Raw genomic sequence first — 22,358 nt, 5'->3', positions numbered from 1 at the left:
GTTTAGCTTCAAGTGGAAAATCATTTATCATTATCATTATTAAGGTAAATGAAATGAATGGACGCCATGCCATCTTTCATTCATCTCAATGCATCTCTGCCATCTGCCCCAAGCACAAGTAATATGCTGATTAATCACGCTCATTAGCGTAGACGATGCAAGTGCGTGTGCATGTGGTTGTGAGCGCGTGCGTGCGTGTATAATGTTGCATAAGGACAGATTAACCCATTGGCTGCCATTGACAGTGATAACAGTCTAATTCACTTTGACTCGGAGGGATAGCAGCAATCATTCACTGCCAGCCTCTCCCAGTCAAAATTATGTCAATGACACTAAAACATGATCATTCACTTCCAGCCCTCACACTTTAAATATATTGGACATATGTGTGTGTACATATATATACACAAGCCAAAACAACTGTTGTGTTTGATAGAACAATATGTCTATATGCTGCCATAGCAGATTCATGGTGCAATAAGCCCCCAAACTATTTTCAATTTGTATGTTTTACCCTGAAAACCCCCGTTTACAGACGTCGCGCAACCGCTTTTGTTTCCACCTAGCCATGAAAAAAGGGTAAGTAATCGTATTTATTATTCGAAATGTCTGTCATTTTTAGCTTAGAATCATTAAATGATGTCTAATATTTAAAAATTAAAAACGACTTTAAAAAATGATACACTCGCATATTTTAAACTTTTAAACAAATTACGTCACAATGAAAAAATTGGCGTCTGTAAAAAAGTCACAGATATCTAGCTTATAAATATCGCTTAATTGTATTTTTTTTCATTACTGTCGCATTTTCCACAATATATTAGATGATAAATCATCGATCCAAACAAAGAAGTATTGGGAAAAAAAAACGTTTAAAATGGTAAATATATGAAAATGAAAATCTTGACCACTCCTTGATGTCTGCGATTTCTGCATCATGACGTTTGTTATACAGTGCCCTCCATAATTATTGGCACCCCTCGTTAAGATGTGTTTTTTAGCTTCTAATAATTTGTTTTTATTCAAATAATATGGGACCTTAATGGGGAAAAAAGAGAAAAATCCAACCTTCAATACGAGCAGTTGGACAGGTGTACCTAATAAAGTGGCCGGTGAGTATATATATATATATATATATATATATATATATATATATATATATATATATATATACAGTGCCCTCCATAATTATTGGTTTTATAATAATTATAAAAAATTTAACTAAAATTAATATAAATTTTTTAAGTAAAAAAAATATATTATAAAAAATAATAATTAACACGGTCCCAGTTGAAGCATGGGACCGTGTGCTTTGGTCAGATGAGACCAAGATTGAGCTTTTTGGCAACAAACACTCTAAGCGGGTCTGGCGTTCCAGAAAGATGCGTATGCTGAAAAGTACGGTGGCTCTGAAGTGCAAAACACGACGGCAAATCAAAAAACACAACGGCAAATTAAAAAACAAAACGCCAAATTAAAAAACACAACTGCAAATCATATAACAAAATAAATTAAAAAACAAAACGCCAAATCACATAACAAAAAAAACAACTGCAAATCACATAACGAAAAACAAATTAAAAAACACAATTGCAAATCACATAACAAAAAACAAATTAAAAAACAAAACGCCAAATCACTTAACAAAATAACAAATTGAAAAACACAACGCCAAATAAAAAAACACAACTGCAAATCACATAACAAAAAACAAATCAAAAAACACAACGGCAAATTAAAAAACACAATTGCAAATCACATGACAAAAAAAAAACAAATTAAAAAACAAAACGCCAAATCACATAACAAAATAACAAATTGAAAAACACAACGCCAAATAAAAAACCACAACTGCAAATCACATAACAAAAAAACTAATTAAAAAACAACGCCAAATTAAAAAACACAATTGCAAATCACAAAACAAAAAAACAAATTAAAAAACACAATTACAAATCACATAACAAAATAACAGATTAAAAAACACAACAACAAATCTGAAATGAAATTAACAATTCGCCATCCGGAAAAGGTAGGGACCAGTCAAAATGTTAACTCATCGCTGATTGGACGAATCCACCGGAAACAGTACGCTCATCGTTGATTGGACGAGACGGAAGACTCGACTGCAAGACGGCGCCTACCAGCAGAGATAATTACTGCTCGCTTTTGGTTATAGTTCAACATTTGGCCAAAAATACGTAAAACACAACTGAATTCTTGAAGTATAATGCATTGCTAGACCTGTGGGAATCCTCACCTAATTTTTGCAGCGGCTGTGAGAAGAGGCTTCGAGAAGTTTCTAATGTCAATGACGCAGAACGTCCTTCGAGTAAGTAAAACAGTGCGGTATGACTTTCTTTACCTCTGTAAAACGATACATACGTTTACCGGAGAAAGCCAACATTATTCATTCGGTTACCAGGCCTTAATAAGATTTCCTTGACATGTCCTAATTATGCACTTTCATTTTGGGAATAAAAGCATTGCATAATGCATGCCAATCAAATGATCTACTGTATTGTTGCCATTCTTATTTCAGAGAAAGTTGCAGCCGTTTCCCTGGAAGAAGTTCTGATGTTCACTATAGGGTTAGCAGCATTTCCACCAGCCCCTTCCACGCATCAAGTTCTTGACACTCGCCAGCACTTGTGCCAATACATTGTCAGCTTTATTTCAAGACACATATGGTGTCTTCATGCAAAACATGGACTTTGGAATCCAGAATTCACCTGGATTTGGGTGTTTTTAATGTACTGTATTTACAATGTTTTTCGTATGACATTTTGAGAAACATCCTATGAAATTTTTAAAGTAACAGTTTACTCACTCCCATTGACAACGCTAGATGTCAAATCTATTGAAATTGGAGGGTTAGCAAAGGAATGGATGTTCATTCTGTCACCCCACCTATTTTAAATGGATTATATGTCTGCTGGTGATATTTAAATTCACAGCAGAAGTTTGGAAAGAGCCACGTGGTTATACGTCTATCATCGTCAATGGCACTCAGAGTTTAGGAATTGTCGAAGTCTTTTTGCACTACTGCATGTTAGCCAAGTAGTAACCCCCTGCACCTTAAGAGTTCTGAGGCTGTGGACTCAAATATGGCCTTGTCTGTTTAGTGTATGTTATTCTGTTTATTAATAAGCCAGTTCTCACCAGGTACTGTTGACCGGTGTTCGGCGATTCCTTACTACGCGGCGAAATGTCCTACACAATGCTCAGCACGCTTGCGCAAGCATTGGCACGTATGCGCACATCGGTTAGAAGTGGCGGGTAAACACTATTTTTGTTTTTTAGTACCTTTTCATTGCCTCAAAAATACTTTTTGCATGTATTACCCTTTCATACTTTTTACCATCGTGTTTTTCTGTGTCAGCTTTGAAGCAGTTGACCACATTAGTCACATAGAGTATTTAAACTGTCCTTATTACTACATTTAAGTTTTCTTAAGGCATTTTTTTAGTACGTTCTGTATGTACGCATCTAAACAAAAGTTGCGAGTGCAAGGTAGTACTTTGGGTGTCAAATTCGACTCATGTAGAACGTTTCGCCAATGTAGAAATTTTGGCAGAAACTGGTACTAAAGTTCTCAGAAGCACCTAGCTTTATTTTTTTCTCATGATTTTTAAATCTTTAATAAAGTTTTCATTGAGAGTGCCAGACTTAATTTTTAAACTCATTTTTCTAGTATATATGTTTTTAAACATTCCATGTTGCTATGCATGTACTGGAAGATGGTATTTATTAACTGTACATTTTCAAGTCAGCCAATACATACAGAAATTAACTACTAAATGCACTGACCACAATACAGTGCCATGAGGACAATAATTTAAAGACCAGGGTGAATACATTTACTCGGAAGTGGCCAAAAATTTTAAATTCTTTATGCCTAACTTTTTGGGTTTCATAATAAGTACCAGGTAAAATGTTACCCTAACAAGTTTATTGTGAGGAAAGAAAAGTCACATACTATGAGCGACTTTCAAAAATACTACAACCCAGCTATTTCCTTCAGAGTAAAATACAATTCTGTGGGTGACTTCCAGTCCTGTGGCCGCTGTAGTCAATGTTGCTGAGCAGCGTGCTGTAGGTATTCTTCAATATTTGGGTCGTTGCACAAGCCTACGGTTTGCCTTGCCTCAGGAAACACATCCAGTTCCCTCCCAACAGGAAATCCACCGTCTCTGGAACCATATATGCAAAATGAGAAAATATGATTAAGGTTTCCTTACACAGATCAAATTAGTCGTCAATCTCAGACATCACTACTAAATGAGTTTAAATTGACAGCATTTCCCCCATTTTGTTTGGACAATCAGTTCTGATGAATCATTTAACTGCACATCGATATATTTCAGAGTCCCAAATAATTGCTTATCAGGTGATGGAATAGTAAACTGATAGAGAGCACTTATTAAGTAGCTTTACCCATGGATACAATTCACACATTTTGATAGACTAATAATGTGTATATTCTATGACGTAATATGTGATACAATTCAACATGAAACAATTACCTATGGGGCAAGAGATCATTTGATATCTCTCCAGGACAAGATGCAAGACCGCTTGGACGAATCCTGTGCTTGTTCCAGTGGTCCTTGCATTTATCCAGGTCTTTCTGTACACCATCACTGAAGCAAAATCCTAGCAGGCTGTTCGTGGCTTCCGCTGAAACTTCAAAAGTCTCTCAGGTCTCCAAAGAAGCCTATCCATAACTGAGACCTGGGGATACATAAGATTTTATGTGGCAATAATTAACCCTTATATGAGGTGAATTAAAAAAAAAAAAAAGATTATAATTTGAATGACTCGCTTTTGGTATACACAATTTTGTTTAAAATGCTGTGTTCTTCTCATATACACACTCACTCTGAACAACGACCACCAGGATTTAATCCGCTGATAGCCGATTGATGATCCATAACGGTGGGTGGATGAGTGGCATAAGTGGCGTTGACGGAGGGCACACTGTATTGCTGCGATTGTCCCATTTTCCATGCCGAGGTCTGTTCGCATTCTCATTGGGATGGCACAAAGACCCGTGACGCAATTAATAGAATTGCACACGATTACAGACGGATTGTTGTTTGTTGCGCCACAAGCCAGCCACATTATTCTTTTCAAGAATCCATACACCCAGTTGCCTGGCTCTGCCAGACTATTTTCCCTATATTTTTAAAACACTGAGAGTATAGTCTGGGAACCAGCCCATTAACGGCCTCTCGAGCAGGTACAAAATCAATCGACAAATCAGATTCGTTTATTTGCGTGACGTGTTCTTAACGAGCAACGTCACTCTTGCGCGTCGAAAGTCGTCTCCACAACAACACAGATGGTGAACGGGAGAGCCGAGAATATTTTCCAATCCACGGTAAAATCAGTTTTAAATGACCAAAAACACATCGACAGGAGTCGTTGACAACAGTCTGTCTCGCGCTAGCCATGTTGAATAAACTCCGCTCTCTACATGTTTACTTCCGCGCGCAAGTCCCTCGTCCTTCCCTCGTCATTTTACTAACGTCATGTCTGCCCGTCGCTGATTGGTCCACTTCGCTGTCTGTTTGCTGTGGCTTGCTCCGTCCTGGAAATTGTATCTGCGTGAATGGTGGCCACACTCAATAGCTGGAACAGCGGTGAGTCTGGTGTACCAGTTTATCGTAGCCATCCACGTGCCTGATGTAATTTGGCCCCATGGAGTGGGTCAATAGGACTTCATACGTATGCCCCGAATAAAAATATTCTTTTATAGCGGCAGCCATGTTCGCATCTTCGGTAAGGCTCATTTTGAAATTCCACGCCAGAAGCGGAGAAACTTCCTTCTTCATCAGTACTACGCTTTCCGGTGGATTCGTCCAATCAGCGATGAGTAAACATTTTGACTGGTCCCTACCTTTTCCGGTTGGTGAATTGTTAATTTCATTTCAGATTTGTCATTGTGTTTTTTAATTTGTTATTTTGTTATGTGATTTGCAATTGTGTTTTTTAATTTGTTTTGTTTTTTTTGTGATTTGCAATTGTTTTTTAATTTGGCGTTGTGTTTTTTAATTTGTTTTTTTTGTTATGTGATTTGCACTTGTGTTTTTTAATTGGTTTTTTTGTTATGTGATTTGCAGTTGTGTTTTTTTATTTGGCGTTGTGTTTTTCAATTTGTTATTTTGTTATGTGATTTGACGTTTTGTTTTTTAATTTGTTATTTTGTTATGTGATTTGCAGTTGTGTTTTTAATTTGGCGTTTTGTTTTTTAATTTGCCGTTGTGTTTTGCACTTCAGGGCCACCGTAGAAAAGCACCTCATACCCACTGTGAAGAATGGGGGTGGGTCAGTGATGCTGTGGGGCTGTTTCGCTTCCAAAGGCCCTGGGAACCTTGATAGGGTGCATGGCATCATAAATGCTTTGAAATACCAGGACAAAATCAGAATCTGTTGCCCTCTGCCCGAAAGCTGAAGATGGGTCGTCACTGGGTCTTTCAGCAAGACAATGACCCTAAACATATGGCCAAATCTACACAGAAATGGTTCACCAGACACAAAATCAAGCTCCTCCCATGGCCATCTGAGTCCAGAGACCTTGTTTTGTTGGCAAAAGGAGGTTGTACAAAGAAGTATTAACACCAGGGGTGCTAATAATTGTGACACACATTGTTTGATGTCAAATAGTTATTTCTTTATGTGGGATTTTTTTCCCCACTGAATAAATGCACTTGTATTGAAGGTTGGATTTTTCTCTTTTTTTCCATTAAGGTCCCATATTATTTGAATTAAAAAAAAATATTAGAAGCTAAAAAACATATCTTAACCAGGGGTGCCAATAATTATGGAGGGCACTGTATTACCATGTTTCACCCATAAAATCCCAAAAAACCCAGCTGTGGCCATTCACAGCTATGTATTGACTCTCTGTGATACACGCTACATGGAGCTTTTGGATCGAAACAAGGTAAGTACGCGATATCTCTTTAAAATCGTGGCGTCTTTAAATCTGCTCTTGCCTCCAGAGTTTTGCTGTTTAAAAAAAAAAAAGTTTTTAAATGCCCTCCTGTTCAATTTTTTTCTTCCCCCTGAAAATTGAGATTTTAAGCTTTCCAATGATGTATCACACATGCATATAAGACAACTTTGAAATTTTGCCAAATTGGGGTCTCAGAGCGGAACTTCGAGTCACCTGAGTGTTTTCCTCGATATATATATATATATATATATATATATATATATATATATATATATATATATATATATATATATATATATATATATATATATAATGTCCTAATATAATAAAAATAAACTCATACATTAACATTTTCAGATTTTTTTTTTTTTTTTCATACACATAGAAGGAGAAAAAGCAGTAAGTCAGGATAATGCAGCAGTGGCAGGAGAGTATCATTATGCATAAATCTCAATTTGGCAAAAAATATTACCTAAGCAATTATGCTATTAGGATAACTAGTACAGGTAGTCCCAGGGTAACGAACGAATTCTGTTCATATGCTGATGACATAAGCCGGATTTCCACAGAAGTCGTAATTAACCTTTTAAGTACCCCGAACCAACCCCTAAATCTGAAAATAACTATCCAAAAATATGTATTATACGTCATTGTACTGTCGTTGCCATGTCGCTGGAGCTAATTCCTAGCTAGACAGGAAGGACAGCTAAATTCCGAAAAGACGATGTCAGACGTCCATGCGGTTTGCTGACTTTATACAGCTTCTCATGACTTTGACACTTGAAGAATGAAACTAAAATGCAAATGAAATTAAATCAGTTTCTTCTTCAATAATAGCAATTCGAATTTGCGTTTATAACTAGCTGCTGATACACCAATAACAATCCACACAAATGACTTGCATGTATCAGTTAGCCTTGGCACACCGTCAAAAATAATCCCATAAACTCATACAGGTGTCACCTTTGTGGATGCTTCACAAGTAACAAATGTGCGCGCAGGCTTGCAGCTGGAATCGTTCCTCTCACTCTCTCTCTCTCTCACTCGGCTGCGCTTCTTCGTGGGAGCAAATGCGCTCTTCCTCATGTGTGCCCGTGCGCACATCTTCGTGAGTGCAAATACGTTCCTTTCGTATGTACATGCGCTCTTACTCTCGTGCGGAAGTACTACCTGTTGTACGCTTCCTTTGCCAAAATAAAACCATGTGTCTCAAAAGTCAACATCATTAAAAAAAAAAAAAAAAAAAAAAACGACTGGAGACGAAATGGCGGATGAGACTCTGGTGCCTTAAATTACGTAATTCAGGTATGTCGTAACCTTGGGACAACCTGTATATGTGCCGTATTTTTCGGTCTATAAGTCGCACCTGAGTATAAGTCGTACAAGCCATAAAATGCCCAACGAAGAAGAAAAAAACATATACAAGTCGCACCGGAGTATAAGTCGCATTTTGGGGGGAAATTTACTTGATAAAATCCAACACATGGAACAGATATGTCATCTTGAAAGGCAATTTAAAATAAAAATACTATAGAGAACAACATGCTGAATAAGTGTACAGCATGATAATGTTACATGATGCATGAACAACAAAATGCGAACGTGGCCGGTATGTTAACGTAACATAGCTATTAAGAGTTATTCCGATAACCATAGCATAAAGAACATGCTAACAAGTTTACCAAACCATCAGTGTCACTTTAAAACACCAAAATAACACGTGAAATAGTATAATAATGTGTTAATAATTTCGCACATAAGTCGCTCCAGAGTATAAATCGCACCCCCAGCCAAACTATGAAAAAAACTGCGACTTCTCGTCGGAAAAATATGGTATACACATATATATGAACAGTATTCATGTACACACACAAATACATATAGATAGATGAAGTAAGACTTTGACCAGGTAAGATCCTGACAATTAAGACTTTGAGCTCTTTCCCGAATGATTTTGCTGTGACTATTGATTTTGAGCCAGTGCAGCAAATCTGTTGCCATCGTATCAAGCGAGGTTTGGTCAATACGCTATTACAGTTGAATTACAAGTACATGTGGGATTGTGTGTGTGCGCGCAAATGGTGGGAGGGACCACCGGCGTGGGGTTAATGTTCGAGGGGACTCTCACCATCTTCACTCTAAACCTCACACTTCCCCCTTCGAGTCGTGCTTCTTGACAGAGACTCTCAAAAAGATCCAAGGTAAGAGTTTAACTCCCTATTTATTCGGTTTTATCTTGAAACGTATTATTCTTTTACTTATTCTTATTATCGTTTCCTTGTTTCTGAAATCTTTTTCATGCATTTGTACTGTACCGTGATGGTAATGTGTAGTAAAATATACATTTATTTTTTAAAAAGCAAAAACAATATTTAAGTGCTTTAAATCTACAATTAACTGTAAATGTATTGTTTTATTCTATATATATGTTCTGTATTTGAAATATAATTTCTGATAAATGTATTACCGGTTATTTCCATTTCCAGTAAGTATTTTTCCGTGTTTTTTTTTTTTTTGATGATGATGATGGATCAGGAGTGTGAGAATGTAAAGTAATTTAATCATGTTCATGTCCTGTTGTGTATATTGAACGAACACAACAGGTGATTAATAATCCGCTCCAGGGCGACACGATTGATTATTTTGGGATTTATGATCTTTTGGGTGTGCCGTCACCAACCGGCTTGAGGGAGCAGCTCAGTAAAGCCTGGGCAGATGATTAGCTGATTGCTGCAATCCTTATCATGCCTACTGCCCCTCGAAAGTAAAGCCAGCCAGCAGGTGACTGTTAAACTGACTGATATGTGTGAGGTAGCCTTTCAGGTGATTATTTTAAGGCATATTTCCCCTAAGGTCACCTGTCAATCACAGAAAGTGCTCATCAATTTCCAGCCTTCTAAGAACACCAATCAAGGTTTGGAAATGTGTGACTTTCCCTTTTGACAGGATTGCATGATGTACTTAATAAAGTGGCCTTTCACTCAGTTTCTGTTTATCAAACATCTCTGTCTGTATACACACACCCATGGAAGCATTTACACATAATGGTGTCTAACGTTCTTAGAATTCACACCTCATCTAATCAGTCCATTCACATTCATATGTTTACAATTTTTCTATTTTCTGATCTCCTTTCACACTCCCTGTAAACATCTGTCCATTCACATAAAAAAAAAAACAATGTAAGCACCTGTCTGTCCATTCACACACATTGAGAATATCTCTATCTCATATGCAACCACAAAACTGCCATTCACATACAGTCGCAAAAGCGCATAACGTATAATTTATTAATGTATTGTAAATGTGAAAATACATTTCTTTTCTATTCACACATGATGTAAGCTACGAGTAAGAAACTTGTCTTTTCACATGAAAAATGAATCTGTCAATTCTCACAGATGCACAAAGTGACAACTGCGCTAAGCATGATTTATTGTAATTATACGTCAAGTCATATGTTAGTCAATTCAACAGCTGGTTGAGGGCCAATTGTGCATCACATTGTCATTCTGTTGCCTGCTACCACATTGTCAATCGGCACCGGCGCTCTATCAATGCAGCTCCACGTTGTTAATTAGTGCTCGGATATATTTAGCATCAACGGCCGGAATCCATAGGCCGACGTCGGCCTGCTGGGAGGCAGCGCAGCGGAACAACGGGTAAATGTCAGGAAGTTCTCGACGTCCAACGAAAGCCTCTGACAGCCGTTCAAACTGAGTGGTTGCGCTTGGCCGCCCTTTCTCTCACTTATCTCTCTGCCGGGGCCTTGTCTTGACCCTTTATTGCCAGGACGACGCCTCAGGGGAACTTTTGGGACAAAAGAAGAGGTGTCTTGTGGAAAGAGATACACTATCTGCAATCACATTGTGTGTGCATTCAGGGCTTAATTGGACGCTTCATTGTACAGAACGAGAAATCACTCGTCATGCAATGTGACACTTGGTAACAACATCAGCTGTCCATGAGTTAGTATTTTTTTCTAACCATTTTTATTTAAATTGAAAAAACATGTTCATTTACTGAAATGAATAAAAAACTAAATATTGAATGAAATAAAAACAATAAAACTGTAGTGTGTGTTCAAAAAATTCAAACTCAAAAATCCATTTGCTTTAGCCTATGTCAAGTACAATAGCTCCCGGCATCGTATGGCACCTAAAGTAATTTTCCGGTTTGTTGTTGTTTTTACTGACTGACAATATGGCATGGCGACAAAAGTTGGGAGGAAGAGAGGCACAGTCTTACATTAGATTTTGTTTTTTTGTTTTTTTTTTTGACTGGGAGAAAGACAAACGCTAGTACCTCATAAAGGGAACAGGTGATAACATACAGAGATGGGTAGAGTAGCCAAAAATTTTACTCAAGTAAGAGTAGTTTTATTTAAAAATAATAATAGTAGTCTTCCAAAAAATGTACTCAAGTGCAAGTAAAAAGTATCCAGTTAAAAGTTTACTCAAGTAATGAGTGCCATTGTGAGTAACTGCTTATTTTTGTTTGATTTGTTTTTTAAACAATGGTATTTTTTTCTCTCAGCACAAATGTATGAACTGTTGTTATAAAGATACTGTGCAATAACCCATTACATAATCATATTAAGCCAAAGAAATACCCCCCCCCCCCAAAAAAAATCATTGAATTCCAGCAAAAGGGGGAAAAAAAGACAATAATAAAGCATTATTTGTCCAAAGAGCATGAATGCCCTCTAGTGGAGAAAATAGTTCCTAGTTTGAATAGTGAATAGTTCCTGCATAGTTGATAGACTGCAATTTTCACATACTGTATTTCCTGAAAAAGAAAAGTGACACTGTTCTAGCAACAGAAAAATTTCTCGCAGATATAGCTCCTTATGGGAAAGTAAGGTGCATCCGATCTGATAACGGGACTGAATATACTTGCAATGAGTTCCAAACATTGTTAAGAAAAAGTGAAATTAGACACGAAACATCAGCGCCGTATTCCCCACACCAGAACGGGACAGCTAAAAGAGGATGGCGTACACTATTTGAAATGTATAGGTGCATGCTAGTTGAAAGTGGGCTACCAAAATACCTATGGCACTACGCAGTACAAACTGCAGCAATGGTACGCAACAGATGTTATAATAGACGTACAGGGCAAACTCCTTACCAGATGTTGACAAACAAGAAAACAAATATTTCCAGAATGCAAAAATTTGGGTCTGTTTGTTACGCATACAAACAAGACACGGGAAAATTGAATTCTAAGTGTGGCCAAGGACAGTTTGTTGGCTATGACAAAAATAGTCCAGTATATCTAGTCTACTATCCATACACAAACAAAGTACAAAAACATAGGCTGGTAAAGTTTGTGAACAAGGAAGTCATAGAAAAACAGACACAGACATGTGACATGGATCAAGATGAAGAATACAACATGATGGGATTGCCAAGGGCTGATCGAGCAGGTGTAGAGGTCAAAAACAGAACTGAAGATCCTGTAGAACCAAGTGCACATAGTGAGAGTCCAAAGGAAGTGACAAAATGTGAACTTGAGAGTAGAAGGTATCCGTCAAGAGAGAAGAGAAAACCGAGTCATTTAGAAGACTTCATAACAGAAGTCAGAGATAGTGATGGAGTTCATACCACTGTAGACTACTGCTACAAGATGGTAATTGGTATACCTCAAACATATGAGGAGGCCATGAGTTCAAATAACTCAAAAGATTGGTCAAAAGCCATGGATGAAGAAATTCAGTCACTAAACGAAAATAAAACATTTACCTTGACAACACTGCCAAAAGGCAAGAAAACAGTGGAGGGTAAATGGGTTTACACACTCAAAAAGGATGAAGATGGGAGAGATAAAGGTACTTCCGAAAAGAGCCTTAGTTTCAAAAGTGACGACAATGCATAACTTGGTATACAGGCATATAGTGATGCTGATTGGGCAGCTGATACTAGCGACAGGCGCAGTACTTCAGAATACGGTGTTTTCTTGAGCAAGAATAGTTCTCCAATTTCTTGGAAAACAAAGAAACAATCCACAGTCGCACTATCTACCTGTGAAGCTGAATATATGGCACTGGCTTCAAGCATACAAGAATGCCTATATTTAGAACAACTACTAGGTAGCATTGATCATTATCAGTACACTCCAACTATTGTACACATGACAACCAAGGGACAATCGCTCTTGCCAAAAATCCTGTTAACAGACAGAGATTCAAGCACTTAGACACAAAATATCATTTTATTAGATCTACTGTGAATCAGGGAAGAGTAACATTGACGTATTGTCCAACGGATGACATGATAGCTGATATCATGACAAAACCTGTAAGAAAGTTAAAATTGAAGAAGTTTGACAGTGTTATTTTTGGAATTTGAAATGTAAAAGTTCATTTGGTTGTTAAAAAGGCATCAACATGAGAACAAGTGGGGGTGTTGAGAGAAATGGTGGAGGAAATGTTTTGTATTCATAAATGTGTCCTCAGTTGATGTTGAAATAATGTTCCTATTGCTTGTTATTATTGACATATTATCTTTTCGCCACAAGATGGCAGGATGGGACTTAATTGTCTAAAGTGCTACTTTTATTACTTCTTTGTGTTTGACTTTGATTACTTTGATTTGTGGGATTGCCTGTGAAGACAGCAATGAGAGCGGATGTATCCGCATGTCAGTGGAAATTAAACACGCCAAGTTTTGGCTAAAAGACAACTTATTCTCCGTCAATTCTTCCCACGAATGCAACGTTGAGCTGCAACCACCTCAACAGTTACTATTATGAAATTAAAAGGATCATATCCCCGGTTTTCCGTGGTCATTCGGTGCCAAATAAAACTGGGAGAGAGGTTAAAATCCGCGCTTTCGAGTCATGCCAACAGGCTGGCATGATCATAGAGCAGCAAGCTTCCGTCTGATTGGTGTAATGGAGTCATGTGATTATTGTTGCGACGTCTCATTGGTGAAATTTGTAGCGCTACTCTTGGCCTCGCTGGCAAAAAATAATAATTAATCAATATGTAGAATAAAGAGGAAAACTGGAAGGACTCTTATGTAGCCCAGAGTAGCGGAGTAAGAGTAGCGTTTTTTTTCTTCACAAATCTACTCAAGTAAAAGTAAAAAGTATGACTTCGTAACACTACTCTTAGAAGTACATTTTCCCCCCTAAAAGTTACTCAAGTAAATGTAACAAAGTACATTTAATGCATTACTACCCACCTCTGATAACATATTTGGAATTCTTATCAATGGTGGGAAAAAATAATGACTGATTCAGAAAGTAAATTTGAGTAGCTCACACAAGAAAGCTAATTTTACTTGGACTTACCACCTAACACTTTAGTACCTAAAGTGGCCAGGAAGGAGGAGAAAACTGGACTCGATACAATGACTAGCTCCTCAAATGGTTAGTAAACAAACAGGAACGCCTCAAGCGGGAAGATTAATACGTTAATGTTTAATGTTTGAGATGCTTAGGTCTACTGGACTGTCTCAGGAAATTAGAATACACAATATTCTAATTTTTTGAGACAGTCCTGTGTATATATACAGGACTGTCTCAGGAAATTAGAATACACAATATTCTAATTTCCTGACTGTCTCAGGACATTAGAATATTGTGTATTCTAATTTCCTGAGACAGTCCAGTATAATACTGTGTGATGCGCTTGCCTTAATGAGATAATGAGTCAGTTCATTTTTTCTCGGATTTAGTTAGTTTAGTTTTAAGAACTTATCACTATTTACATGCATTGTAAACAAATATTTCTCTACTCGGGTCTCCACATTTGTTTCTTGTAAACATTTCATCATTTGCATAAAGCCCATGAAAGCACTCGTCGGTCCATCTGCGTTTCTTCCACACAGATTACTGAGACACCGTTTTTTCTCAATTATGGTGAAGTCAACATTTTCAAACCATTCACTTACATAAATAAATGTCTGTCAATTCACATACATCAGGAAAACATTTTTCTGTCTTCAATACATATAGTACAAAAGCCTCAGGGGTCCATGTGCTGGTGTCTTTCTGGTCAGGGTTTAAGGAGACTATTTTTATTCCATACGTTGGTTCGTTTTGTACCAAGCGGAGATGTGACCAATTATCCGCCATTAGAGCGAGGGATGTGGGTGTGCCTCTGCGCAGTGCGGCAGCGATTAGGAAGCTGTTGTTATGATGGTGCTAGCGCGCTAAGATAATTTCCTCTTATTATTTACCCAGCAACTGATGCATCGGTCTACCTATTCACAAACATCAAATAATAAAGAAATATGTGTGTCTACATAACAATCCTGTTTTGAGGTCCTAATTTGAAACCTGCTTCTTCAAAACGATTGACTTCAAAACAGTAATTTAGTCTTGAAAACGTCTTTCAAATCCTCAGCCCATTTTGAAATCCAAATTTCAGACCCTAATTACTCCTGAAATCATAGCCACTATTATGGAAAGCTAACATTATAACAGAAGTGTGTTATTTTCCTCCAAGCATCAAAGGTTTTTCACGGTGTGGGCTTGTCGAAACCCAAATTGAAAGTTTGAAACCCTACACTACTCAATGTCTGAAACATTACCTAGGAAAATGAACCTTACTCTGGCTTGAAAACGTTTCAAAAGCAAACTACAAATTGTGTTAAAACCCATACTTTGAACCCCTACTTGTCTTAATAGACTAGAATAGACTAGACCCTCCCTTCGTTGGTGCCCTACTTTGAACCAATACCATTTTAAATCCTTACTCAAATAACCCACTTTGTTTTGAAACATTTTTTTCAAATTTTAAACCCCTAATTTCAAACCCCAGCCCAGTTTCAATGCACGAATTTAAATACCAACCTTTTGAGAATCAAATCCTTGTTTGAAACTGCACCCCAGGCGTTGAAACCTAAACCTTGTCTTAAACATGTACGTACTTATGTCTTGAAAACCCTACTTTGAATCCATAACCTAGTCCTGAAAAACAACTTTGAAAACTAATTTAAACTCTCACCCTGTTTTTATTTTAAAACATTGTTTGTCATGTCCTGTTTGGATTTCTGTAATGCATTTTATTTTGAGGTCAGTAAGTCCTCACTTGCATATCTCCAGCTGGTCCAAAATGCTGCTCGCCTTTTAAGTGGAGTTCAAAAGTATGACATAGCATATGACACAAATAACTCCCATTATGGCTCCCTCCACTGAATGCTTGTGCATTTTAGAGTTTGTTTTAAGATTCTTTTACATCTTTAAATGATTGTGCACCACCTTATCTATAGTATCTGAGCTGCTCCATCTTTTAGCTACTGCTCGATGACTCAGGTCAGCTTATCAGCTGATCTTGGAAGTGCCGAGGTCAAAGCAGAACTTCAGAGGGTATAGTGAATATTTCTGTTGTTACCAATAGACCAGTGGTTCTTAACCTGGGTTCGATGGAACCCTAAGGGTTCGATGAGTAAGTCTATTAGGGGTTCAGCCAAGGAAAAGAAACACGGAGCCCTATTTTCGTACGCTGATTAAAGTGGCGTCAAAGTGGCTTTTTAGACCAGGTTTTGGGCTGGTTTGCTCATAATTTGCCGGCTTAATCCATTTCTTTTAACTGCTAGTCCTCGTTCTGATGGGAGGAGGAACAGGTTTGCTCAGTGGAAGGCTGACTCGCACTTGGAATGAGAGAATACAACAAAACAATGGGCAGCATGGTCTCAAATTTTGACCTGTTTATAAAACATGCTGTCAAAATGAGAATAATTTTGAATGGGAATTTGCTAAATTATTAGCTTGCTGGTTAAGATATATTGGTTTTGAATTTGAAAAATGTATGTAAATTCAAAGGGTTCTGTGACTCCACATGTAAAACTTGTGGGCTTCGGTACCTTTAGCAAGGTTAGGAACCACTGTACTAGACTGTGAAATTATTGTTGTATATCAGAAGAGCCCCCCTGTCCATTTATAAAACTTATTTCATTCTTTGGCTTTCAACACAGCATGGGACTCTGATATTGTTCTAGTCCTTGTTTTATTTATTTATTTGTTTGTTTTTATTCGTTTTTTAAAATTTGTTTTCAGCTGGTGGGAGGTGGCTCTGCTTAGACGTTGGGGACGCTACCAGTGGGGGGGCCAGATGCTGAGGTTGGCTGGGGCGAAACCCGGTTTGCTCTTGCAAAGCGGTTCAATTCTCCACATTACTAACCCATACGTAGGTACACACATGATGGATGGATGGATGGATGGATGGATGGATGGATGGATGGATGGATGGATGGATGGATGGATGGATGGATGGATGGATGGATGGATGGATGGATGGATGGATGGATGGATGGATGGATGGATGGATGGATGGATGGATGGATGGATGGATATACAGTGCCCTCCATAATTATTGGCATCCCTGGTTAAGATGTGTTTTTTAGCTTCTAATATTTTTTTTCTTATTATTCAAATAATATGGGACCTTAATGGAAAAAAAGAGAAAAATCCAACCTTCAATACAAGTGCATTTATTCAGTGGGGAAAAAATCCCACATAAAGAAATAATTATTTGACATCAAATAATGTGTGTCGCAATTATTAGCACCCCTGGTGTTAATACTTTGTACAACCCCCTTTTGCCAACAAAACAAGGTCTGGGGACTGAGATTGCCATGGGAGGAGCTGATTTTGTGTCTGGTGAACCAGTTCTGTGTAGATTTGGCCATATGTTTAGGGCCATTGTCTTGCTGAAAGACCCAGTGACGACCCGTCTTCAGCTTTCGGGCAGAGGTCAACAGATTTTGATTTAAAATGTCCTGGTATTTCAAAGCATTCATGATGCCATGCACCCTAACGAGGTTCCCAGGGCCTTTGGAAGCGAAACAGCCCCACAGCATCACTGATCCACCCCTATACTTCACAGTGGGTATGAGGTGCTTTTCAGCATGCGCATCTTTCGTGGCACGCCAGACCTATTTAGGGACACGGTCTAAGGCTTCAACTGGGACTGTGTGCTTTGGTCAGATGAGACCAAGATTGAGCTTTTTGGAACCAAACACTCTAAGTGTATAATATATATGTATGTATATGTATAATATTATTTGAATTAAAAAAAATAGAAGGTAAAAAACACATCTTAACCAGGGGTGCCAATAATTATGGAGGGCACTGTATACTAGTACATGAGTGCTGGTGCTGGAATTTGCTCTTATACATTTAGAAGTAGGATGTTGACGAATTAATGCTTACAAGTGTTTTATCTGTACACTGGGTTCCCAACTACACATCACTAACATTGCTTGCATGATCATCCTGCATTATCACACTCATATATGACAAATCTTCCCTCTTCTTATCCATCTGTTTACTAGGTATAGCCCCTCCCCACATGGTGGGAATACCTATATTAAGCTTGCGGAGCTACTTACTTTTAGGAATTTATTCATTGATTCATTCATTCTCTGTACAGCTCATCCTCATAAGGATTGCAGGGGCGCTGGTGCCTATCCCAGCTAACTATCGACAGGGTACACCAGGAAGTGGTTACCAGCCAGTTTAAGTAGCTACAGTTAGGTAGCATAAATATATATTCAACGTTTCTGTATAACTATTCACTCTGTCTTTCTTTGTTTCTGTCCCTTTAGCCTCAACCTCTGTCTAAACTCCCAAGTGGCACATTAAAGGTTTTTCAGACTTTTAAGTTACCCAGATTCACAATTCTCATTGTCTATGTAGCTGAATAGGACAGGAAAAATAAGGGGGTGCAACCCTGTGGTGAAACTCTAACCCTGTTTGAAAACCCCCACTTTCACCCAATAAAAATGCGTACTGAAGTCCAATGATGTACTGAAGTCCAACCCTTGCGTTGAAGCACTCATTTGCAAAGCTACCCATCGTTTGAAACCTTAACTTGCTGGGTTTTCCAGATGCTGGCCCACATTCCTCCATGACGTAGCCATGGAGCTTCTTCCGATGACCCAGGATGCTATCTCTTCATCCAGCTGGAGTCTCGAATCCTTCACTATTGTCCCCTTGCCTCATTTTAATACCACAAACAACTACACTGGGGCAGAAGATGAGGAGGCATCATTTGGGTCAGGGGGACACCTCCCGGGGCTAACTGGGATCTTCATCCCACTCATCTATGGCGTAGTCTGTGCCGTGGGCCTGGCGGGCAACACTCTGGTGATCCACGTGGTGATCAACCACAGCCGGGGGGCGTCGGCCACCAACATCTACATTCTCAACCTGGCTGTGGCTGACGAACTCTTCATGCTGGGTCTCCCCTTCCTGGCGGCCCAGAACGCTCTCCTGTCCTGGCCTTTTGGCTCACTTCTCTGCCGGGTGGTGATGACGGTGGACGCTATCAACCAGTTCACCAGCATCTTTTGCCTAGCTGTCATGTCTGTGGACCGCTACCTGGCTGTGGCACAGCCAGTGCGAGCGGAACGGTGGCGGCGCCCGTCAGTGGCTAAGGCGGTGAGCACTGCTGTGTGGGCCGGGTCCTTCGTAGTCGTGCTCCCAGTGGTAGCATTTGCAGATGTGAGGCAAGGGGAAGGAGATTGCGGGATCATGTGGCCAGAGCCGTCTGAGATGTGGAAGACAGTGTTCATAGTGTACACCTTCGCAGTGGGATTCTGCTGTCCCCTGATGGTCATCTGCATGTGCTACCTGCTCATTGTCATCAAGGTAAGGAGCGTAAACGGTTGAGGATGGAATATTTGGCACATTTTTATTCATTTAATGTTTGGTAGAAATAGTCTGAATGTTTTACTTGTCTACCGGCATATAATACGTGTTATTTGAGATAAAGCCGATCTTGAAATGCTACTTTCAAAAAAAAAACCTAAAACCTTTGTCCTTTTTCCACCAAAAGAATGAGGGTGCTTGTTTGGTGTTGGTGCTGGTGATCGTGTTATGCTGGTTCTTATCATGTGCTTTCCATCAGCAACAAGCAAAGTTGAACCCACCTCACCAAAAAACACCAGTATGTCATTACATAAGCAATATGTAACGGCGTATTACAGCGAGCCAAGCCGAGAATGCTGCGCCCTCCGCTGTGCGAGGTTGAGAGGTGGGTGGAGGCTCCAAAGTTTATATTCTTTAAGGGAATCCCCTTAAATGACCCTCCAAAAAAGTATTGCCAAGTGGTCTGCTGGATTAGCACCAGTCAATAAGCTTAAAAGGCCTCCACTTTGAGCAATTTTAGCTCAAAACTGAGCTCAGCCAGCAAACCAGGACTTGAAACAGAGTCAAGCCAAATATGGTGCGCTTTTGCCAGCCACAAGAGAGCAGGAAGTAGGGGGTCCCAAAATGTATGTTTTGTAAGTAGCCTATGTGTGCTCCTTGACACATGACAATAAAGAGTGTTGTTCACCTGACAATAAAGAGTGTTGTTCCCCAACTTACTCTCCCTAATAAGTTTAACTGACACAACGGTAGAAAACACAAAAAGCAGTAAAAGGGCTAAGAGCTCTTTTCTCTTGCAATGATTCAAATGTTTATTAAGGGCATAGAATGGGGGATCACTTGTTTGGTGGGTACAATTAAATGAGTTGCTGCAGACAAATGTGAGCATATGCAAAAGAAGCCACTACTCCGTCCCCAGCTCGACATGCCTTATGTGACGCCGAGAAGTAACGCCGAATGGTGGCTGCAACTGTAGTTTGAGTTGGTTGATGGAAACAGTAAATGTGCTAACCTAAGCAATAGCCCGGAACAAGCACCAGCATCTGCTCACTAGAGGGGCCCACGAGGTGATAACCTAACCCGTCCTTAAACCCCAAAATGCAAATCCTAACACACTCTGTTTTAGCCCTCACTCTGAATTGAAAACATAACTGAAAAGTATCAACTTAAATTTAACCTTGACTGTGAAAAAGACTACCTCTGGCTTGAAATTATAATTGAACCCTAATACTCTTAACATTGTGTGTCACCAGGTCCGCAGCGTCGGGAAACGTGCTCAGACAACATCCTCACGTCGCCGTCGTTCCGAGCGCAAGGTTACCCGCATGGTGGTGGTTGTGGTTGCTGTTTTCGTACTGTGCTGGCTACCCTTTTACGCCCTCAACATCGTCAACCTTCTAGTGGTTTTGCCAGGAGACCTGCAGGGCCTCTACTTCTTTGTGGTGGCGCTGTCCTATGCCAACAGCTGTGCCAACCCCATTCTCTATGCCTTCCTGTCCGATAACTTCAAGAGAGGGTTTCGTAAGGCCCTGTGCCGGGTATCGCGTCGGGTACGCAGCCACGAGAGGGCTGACATCAATGCACGTTGCCCCACCGAGCAGTGGGGAGGCATGGTCATACTCAGGGCGAAGAGCCGGGAGGAGGGGGTAGAATGCCGGGAGCCGAGCCCACAAAAGGCTTTAAGCAATGCAATAGAATGTCCAGAAGGTTCTGAGAGGGAGAGGACTCCGGAAGTGGAAGAAGAGGAGAACGTTGGCGGGTGGGAGGAGGGAGCGGACAAGTCACAAGATGTGAAGGCGGCGCTGGAAATCAGCTGTTTGTGACTGCTATGTTCTTGACTTCAACTTCATGTGTCTCCCCAATGATGCTGGGAAACCAGTGTCCTTTGGATTCTTAAAATTATTAAAAACCCAACTAGTAAGCCCTTAGAAGGGCTTAAAACCCAATTTTCAAAGCCTTGTTGTGAAACCCTAACCATGTTTTAAACACAGACACTTTGTGTCTATCATTTCATTATAATTAATTTGATATGAATGGGGAGCAAGTGCATACCTGTCAAGTTGTACGGTTTCGGTGTAATTTGTAGAAGTGAACACTGATTTTTAAATGTGTACGCCGTACGTTCAAAATCTGTACGTTTTTCGTGCATTACGTTTTCTTTTCTCCATTCGGATTTTCTCACCCTTTCGGCAACAAGACAATGTGCGTTACTATGCGTTGCTACGTTGGTTAAATGACGCATGAAAAGTCAGAGACACAGAGAAAGAAGAGCGGAAGTGGGAAGGAGGGAAGAGTTGTGACTCCGTTTCAAACGCGATGCTAGGCTAGGCTTCTCAGAAAGGCCCTGTTGTAGCGAACCTTCCTAACGAACCTATGTATTTTTTATCTAAAATACTCCTAAATCGGCAAAATCTTGACTTGAATCTATCTTTAAATGATGAAACAGTTTTAAAACTTTCATGTCGAAAGTAGACAGAAGGGAACTAATGCAAAAACAGGAGCAATTTTAGCAACTTTAACGATTGATTCACTGAAATGCCATTAAGTGCAGCCATCAAAAGACATGATAGAAATTGCCAAAAGTGCTACATAGGCTACACGTATAACAAAAGTCACTGTTAAATTTTAGTAATCATGATGTACCTGAAGATATTGATTGTTCTTTGATTGCACCAGGTTATATGTGACAATGTTACCAATAAATTCATATTATTTTAGAAATTGAGTTTTATTTTGGTTTCATATTGCACGCTATATAAAACATTATAATATTAGTCATCAGTTTGTAAGGGCA

General features: G+C 39.2%; 1 protein-coding gene across 4 annotated transcripts; it reads left to right on the top strand.

The window, feature by feature from the left end:
- Nucleotides 1–9,111: 9,111 nt before the first annotated feature.
- si:zfos-169g10.2 (somatostatin receptor type 5) lies at nucleotides 9,112–22,358 on the top strand. 4 transcript variants are annotated; one of them, XM_057844088.1, is made up of 3 exons: nucleotides 9,112–9,162; nucleotides 18,802–19,564; nucleotides 20,818–22,358. In XM_057844088.1, the coding sequence occupies exons 2-3, from the start codon at nucleotides 18,833–18,835 to the stop codon at nucleotides 21,385–21,387; spliced, it is 1,302 nt and encodes a 433-aa protein (XP_057700071.1). In that variant the 5' UTR covers nucleotides 9,112–9,162; nucleotides 18,802–18,832; the 3' UTR covers nucleotides 21,388–22,358. The 4 variants fall into 4 exon arrangements, with proteins under 4 accessions (XP_057700071.1, XP_057700072.1, XP_057700074.1 ...); XM_057844089.1 differs by having other exon boundaries at nucleotides 9,119–9,162; nucleotides 18,520–19,564; XM_057844091.1 differs by lacking the exon at nucleotides 9,112–9,162 and adding an exon at nucleotides 14,212–14,335.

This window comes from Corythoichthys intestinalis, chromosome 8 (genome assembly GCF_030265065.1).
Source record: "Corythoichthys intestinalis isolate RoL2023-P3 chromosome 8, ASM3026506v1, whole genome shotgun sequence".
In the NCBI taxonomy this organism is placed as follows: Eukaryota; Metazoa; Chordata; class Actinopteri; order Syngnathiformes; family Syngnathidae; genus Corythoichthys; species Corythoichthys intestinalis.
Note: the sequence above shows the minus strand (reverse complement) of the source record. Positions and strands in the feature narration are given on the sequence as shown.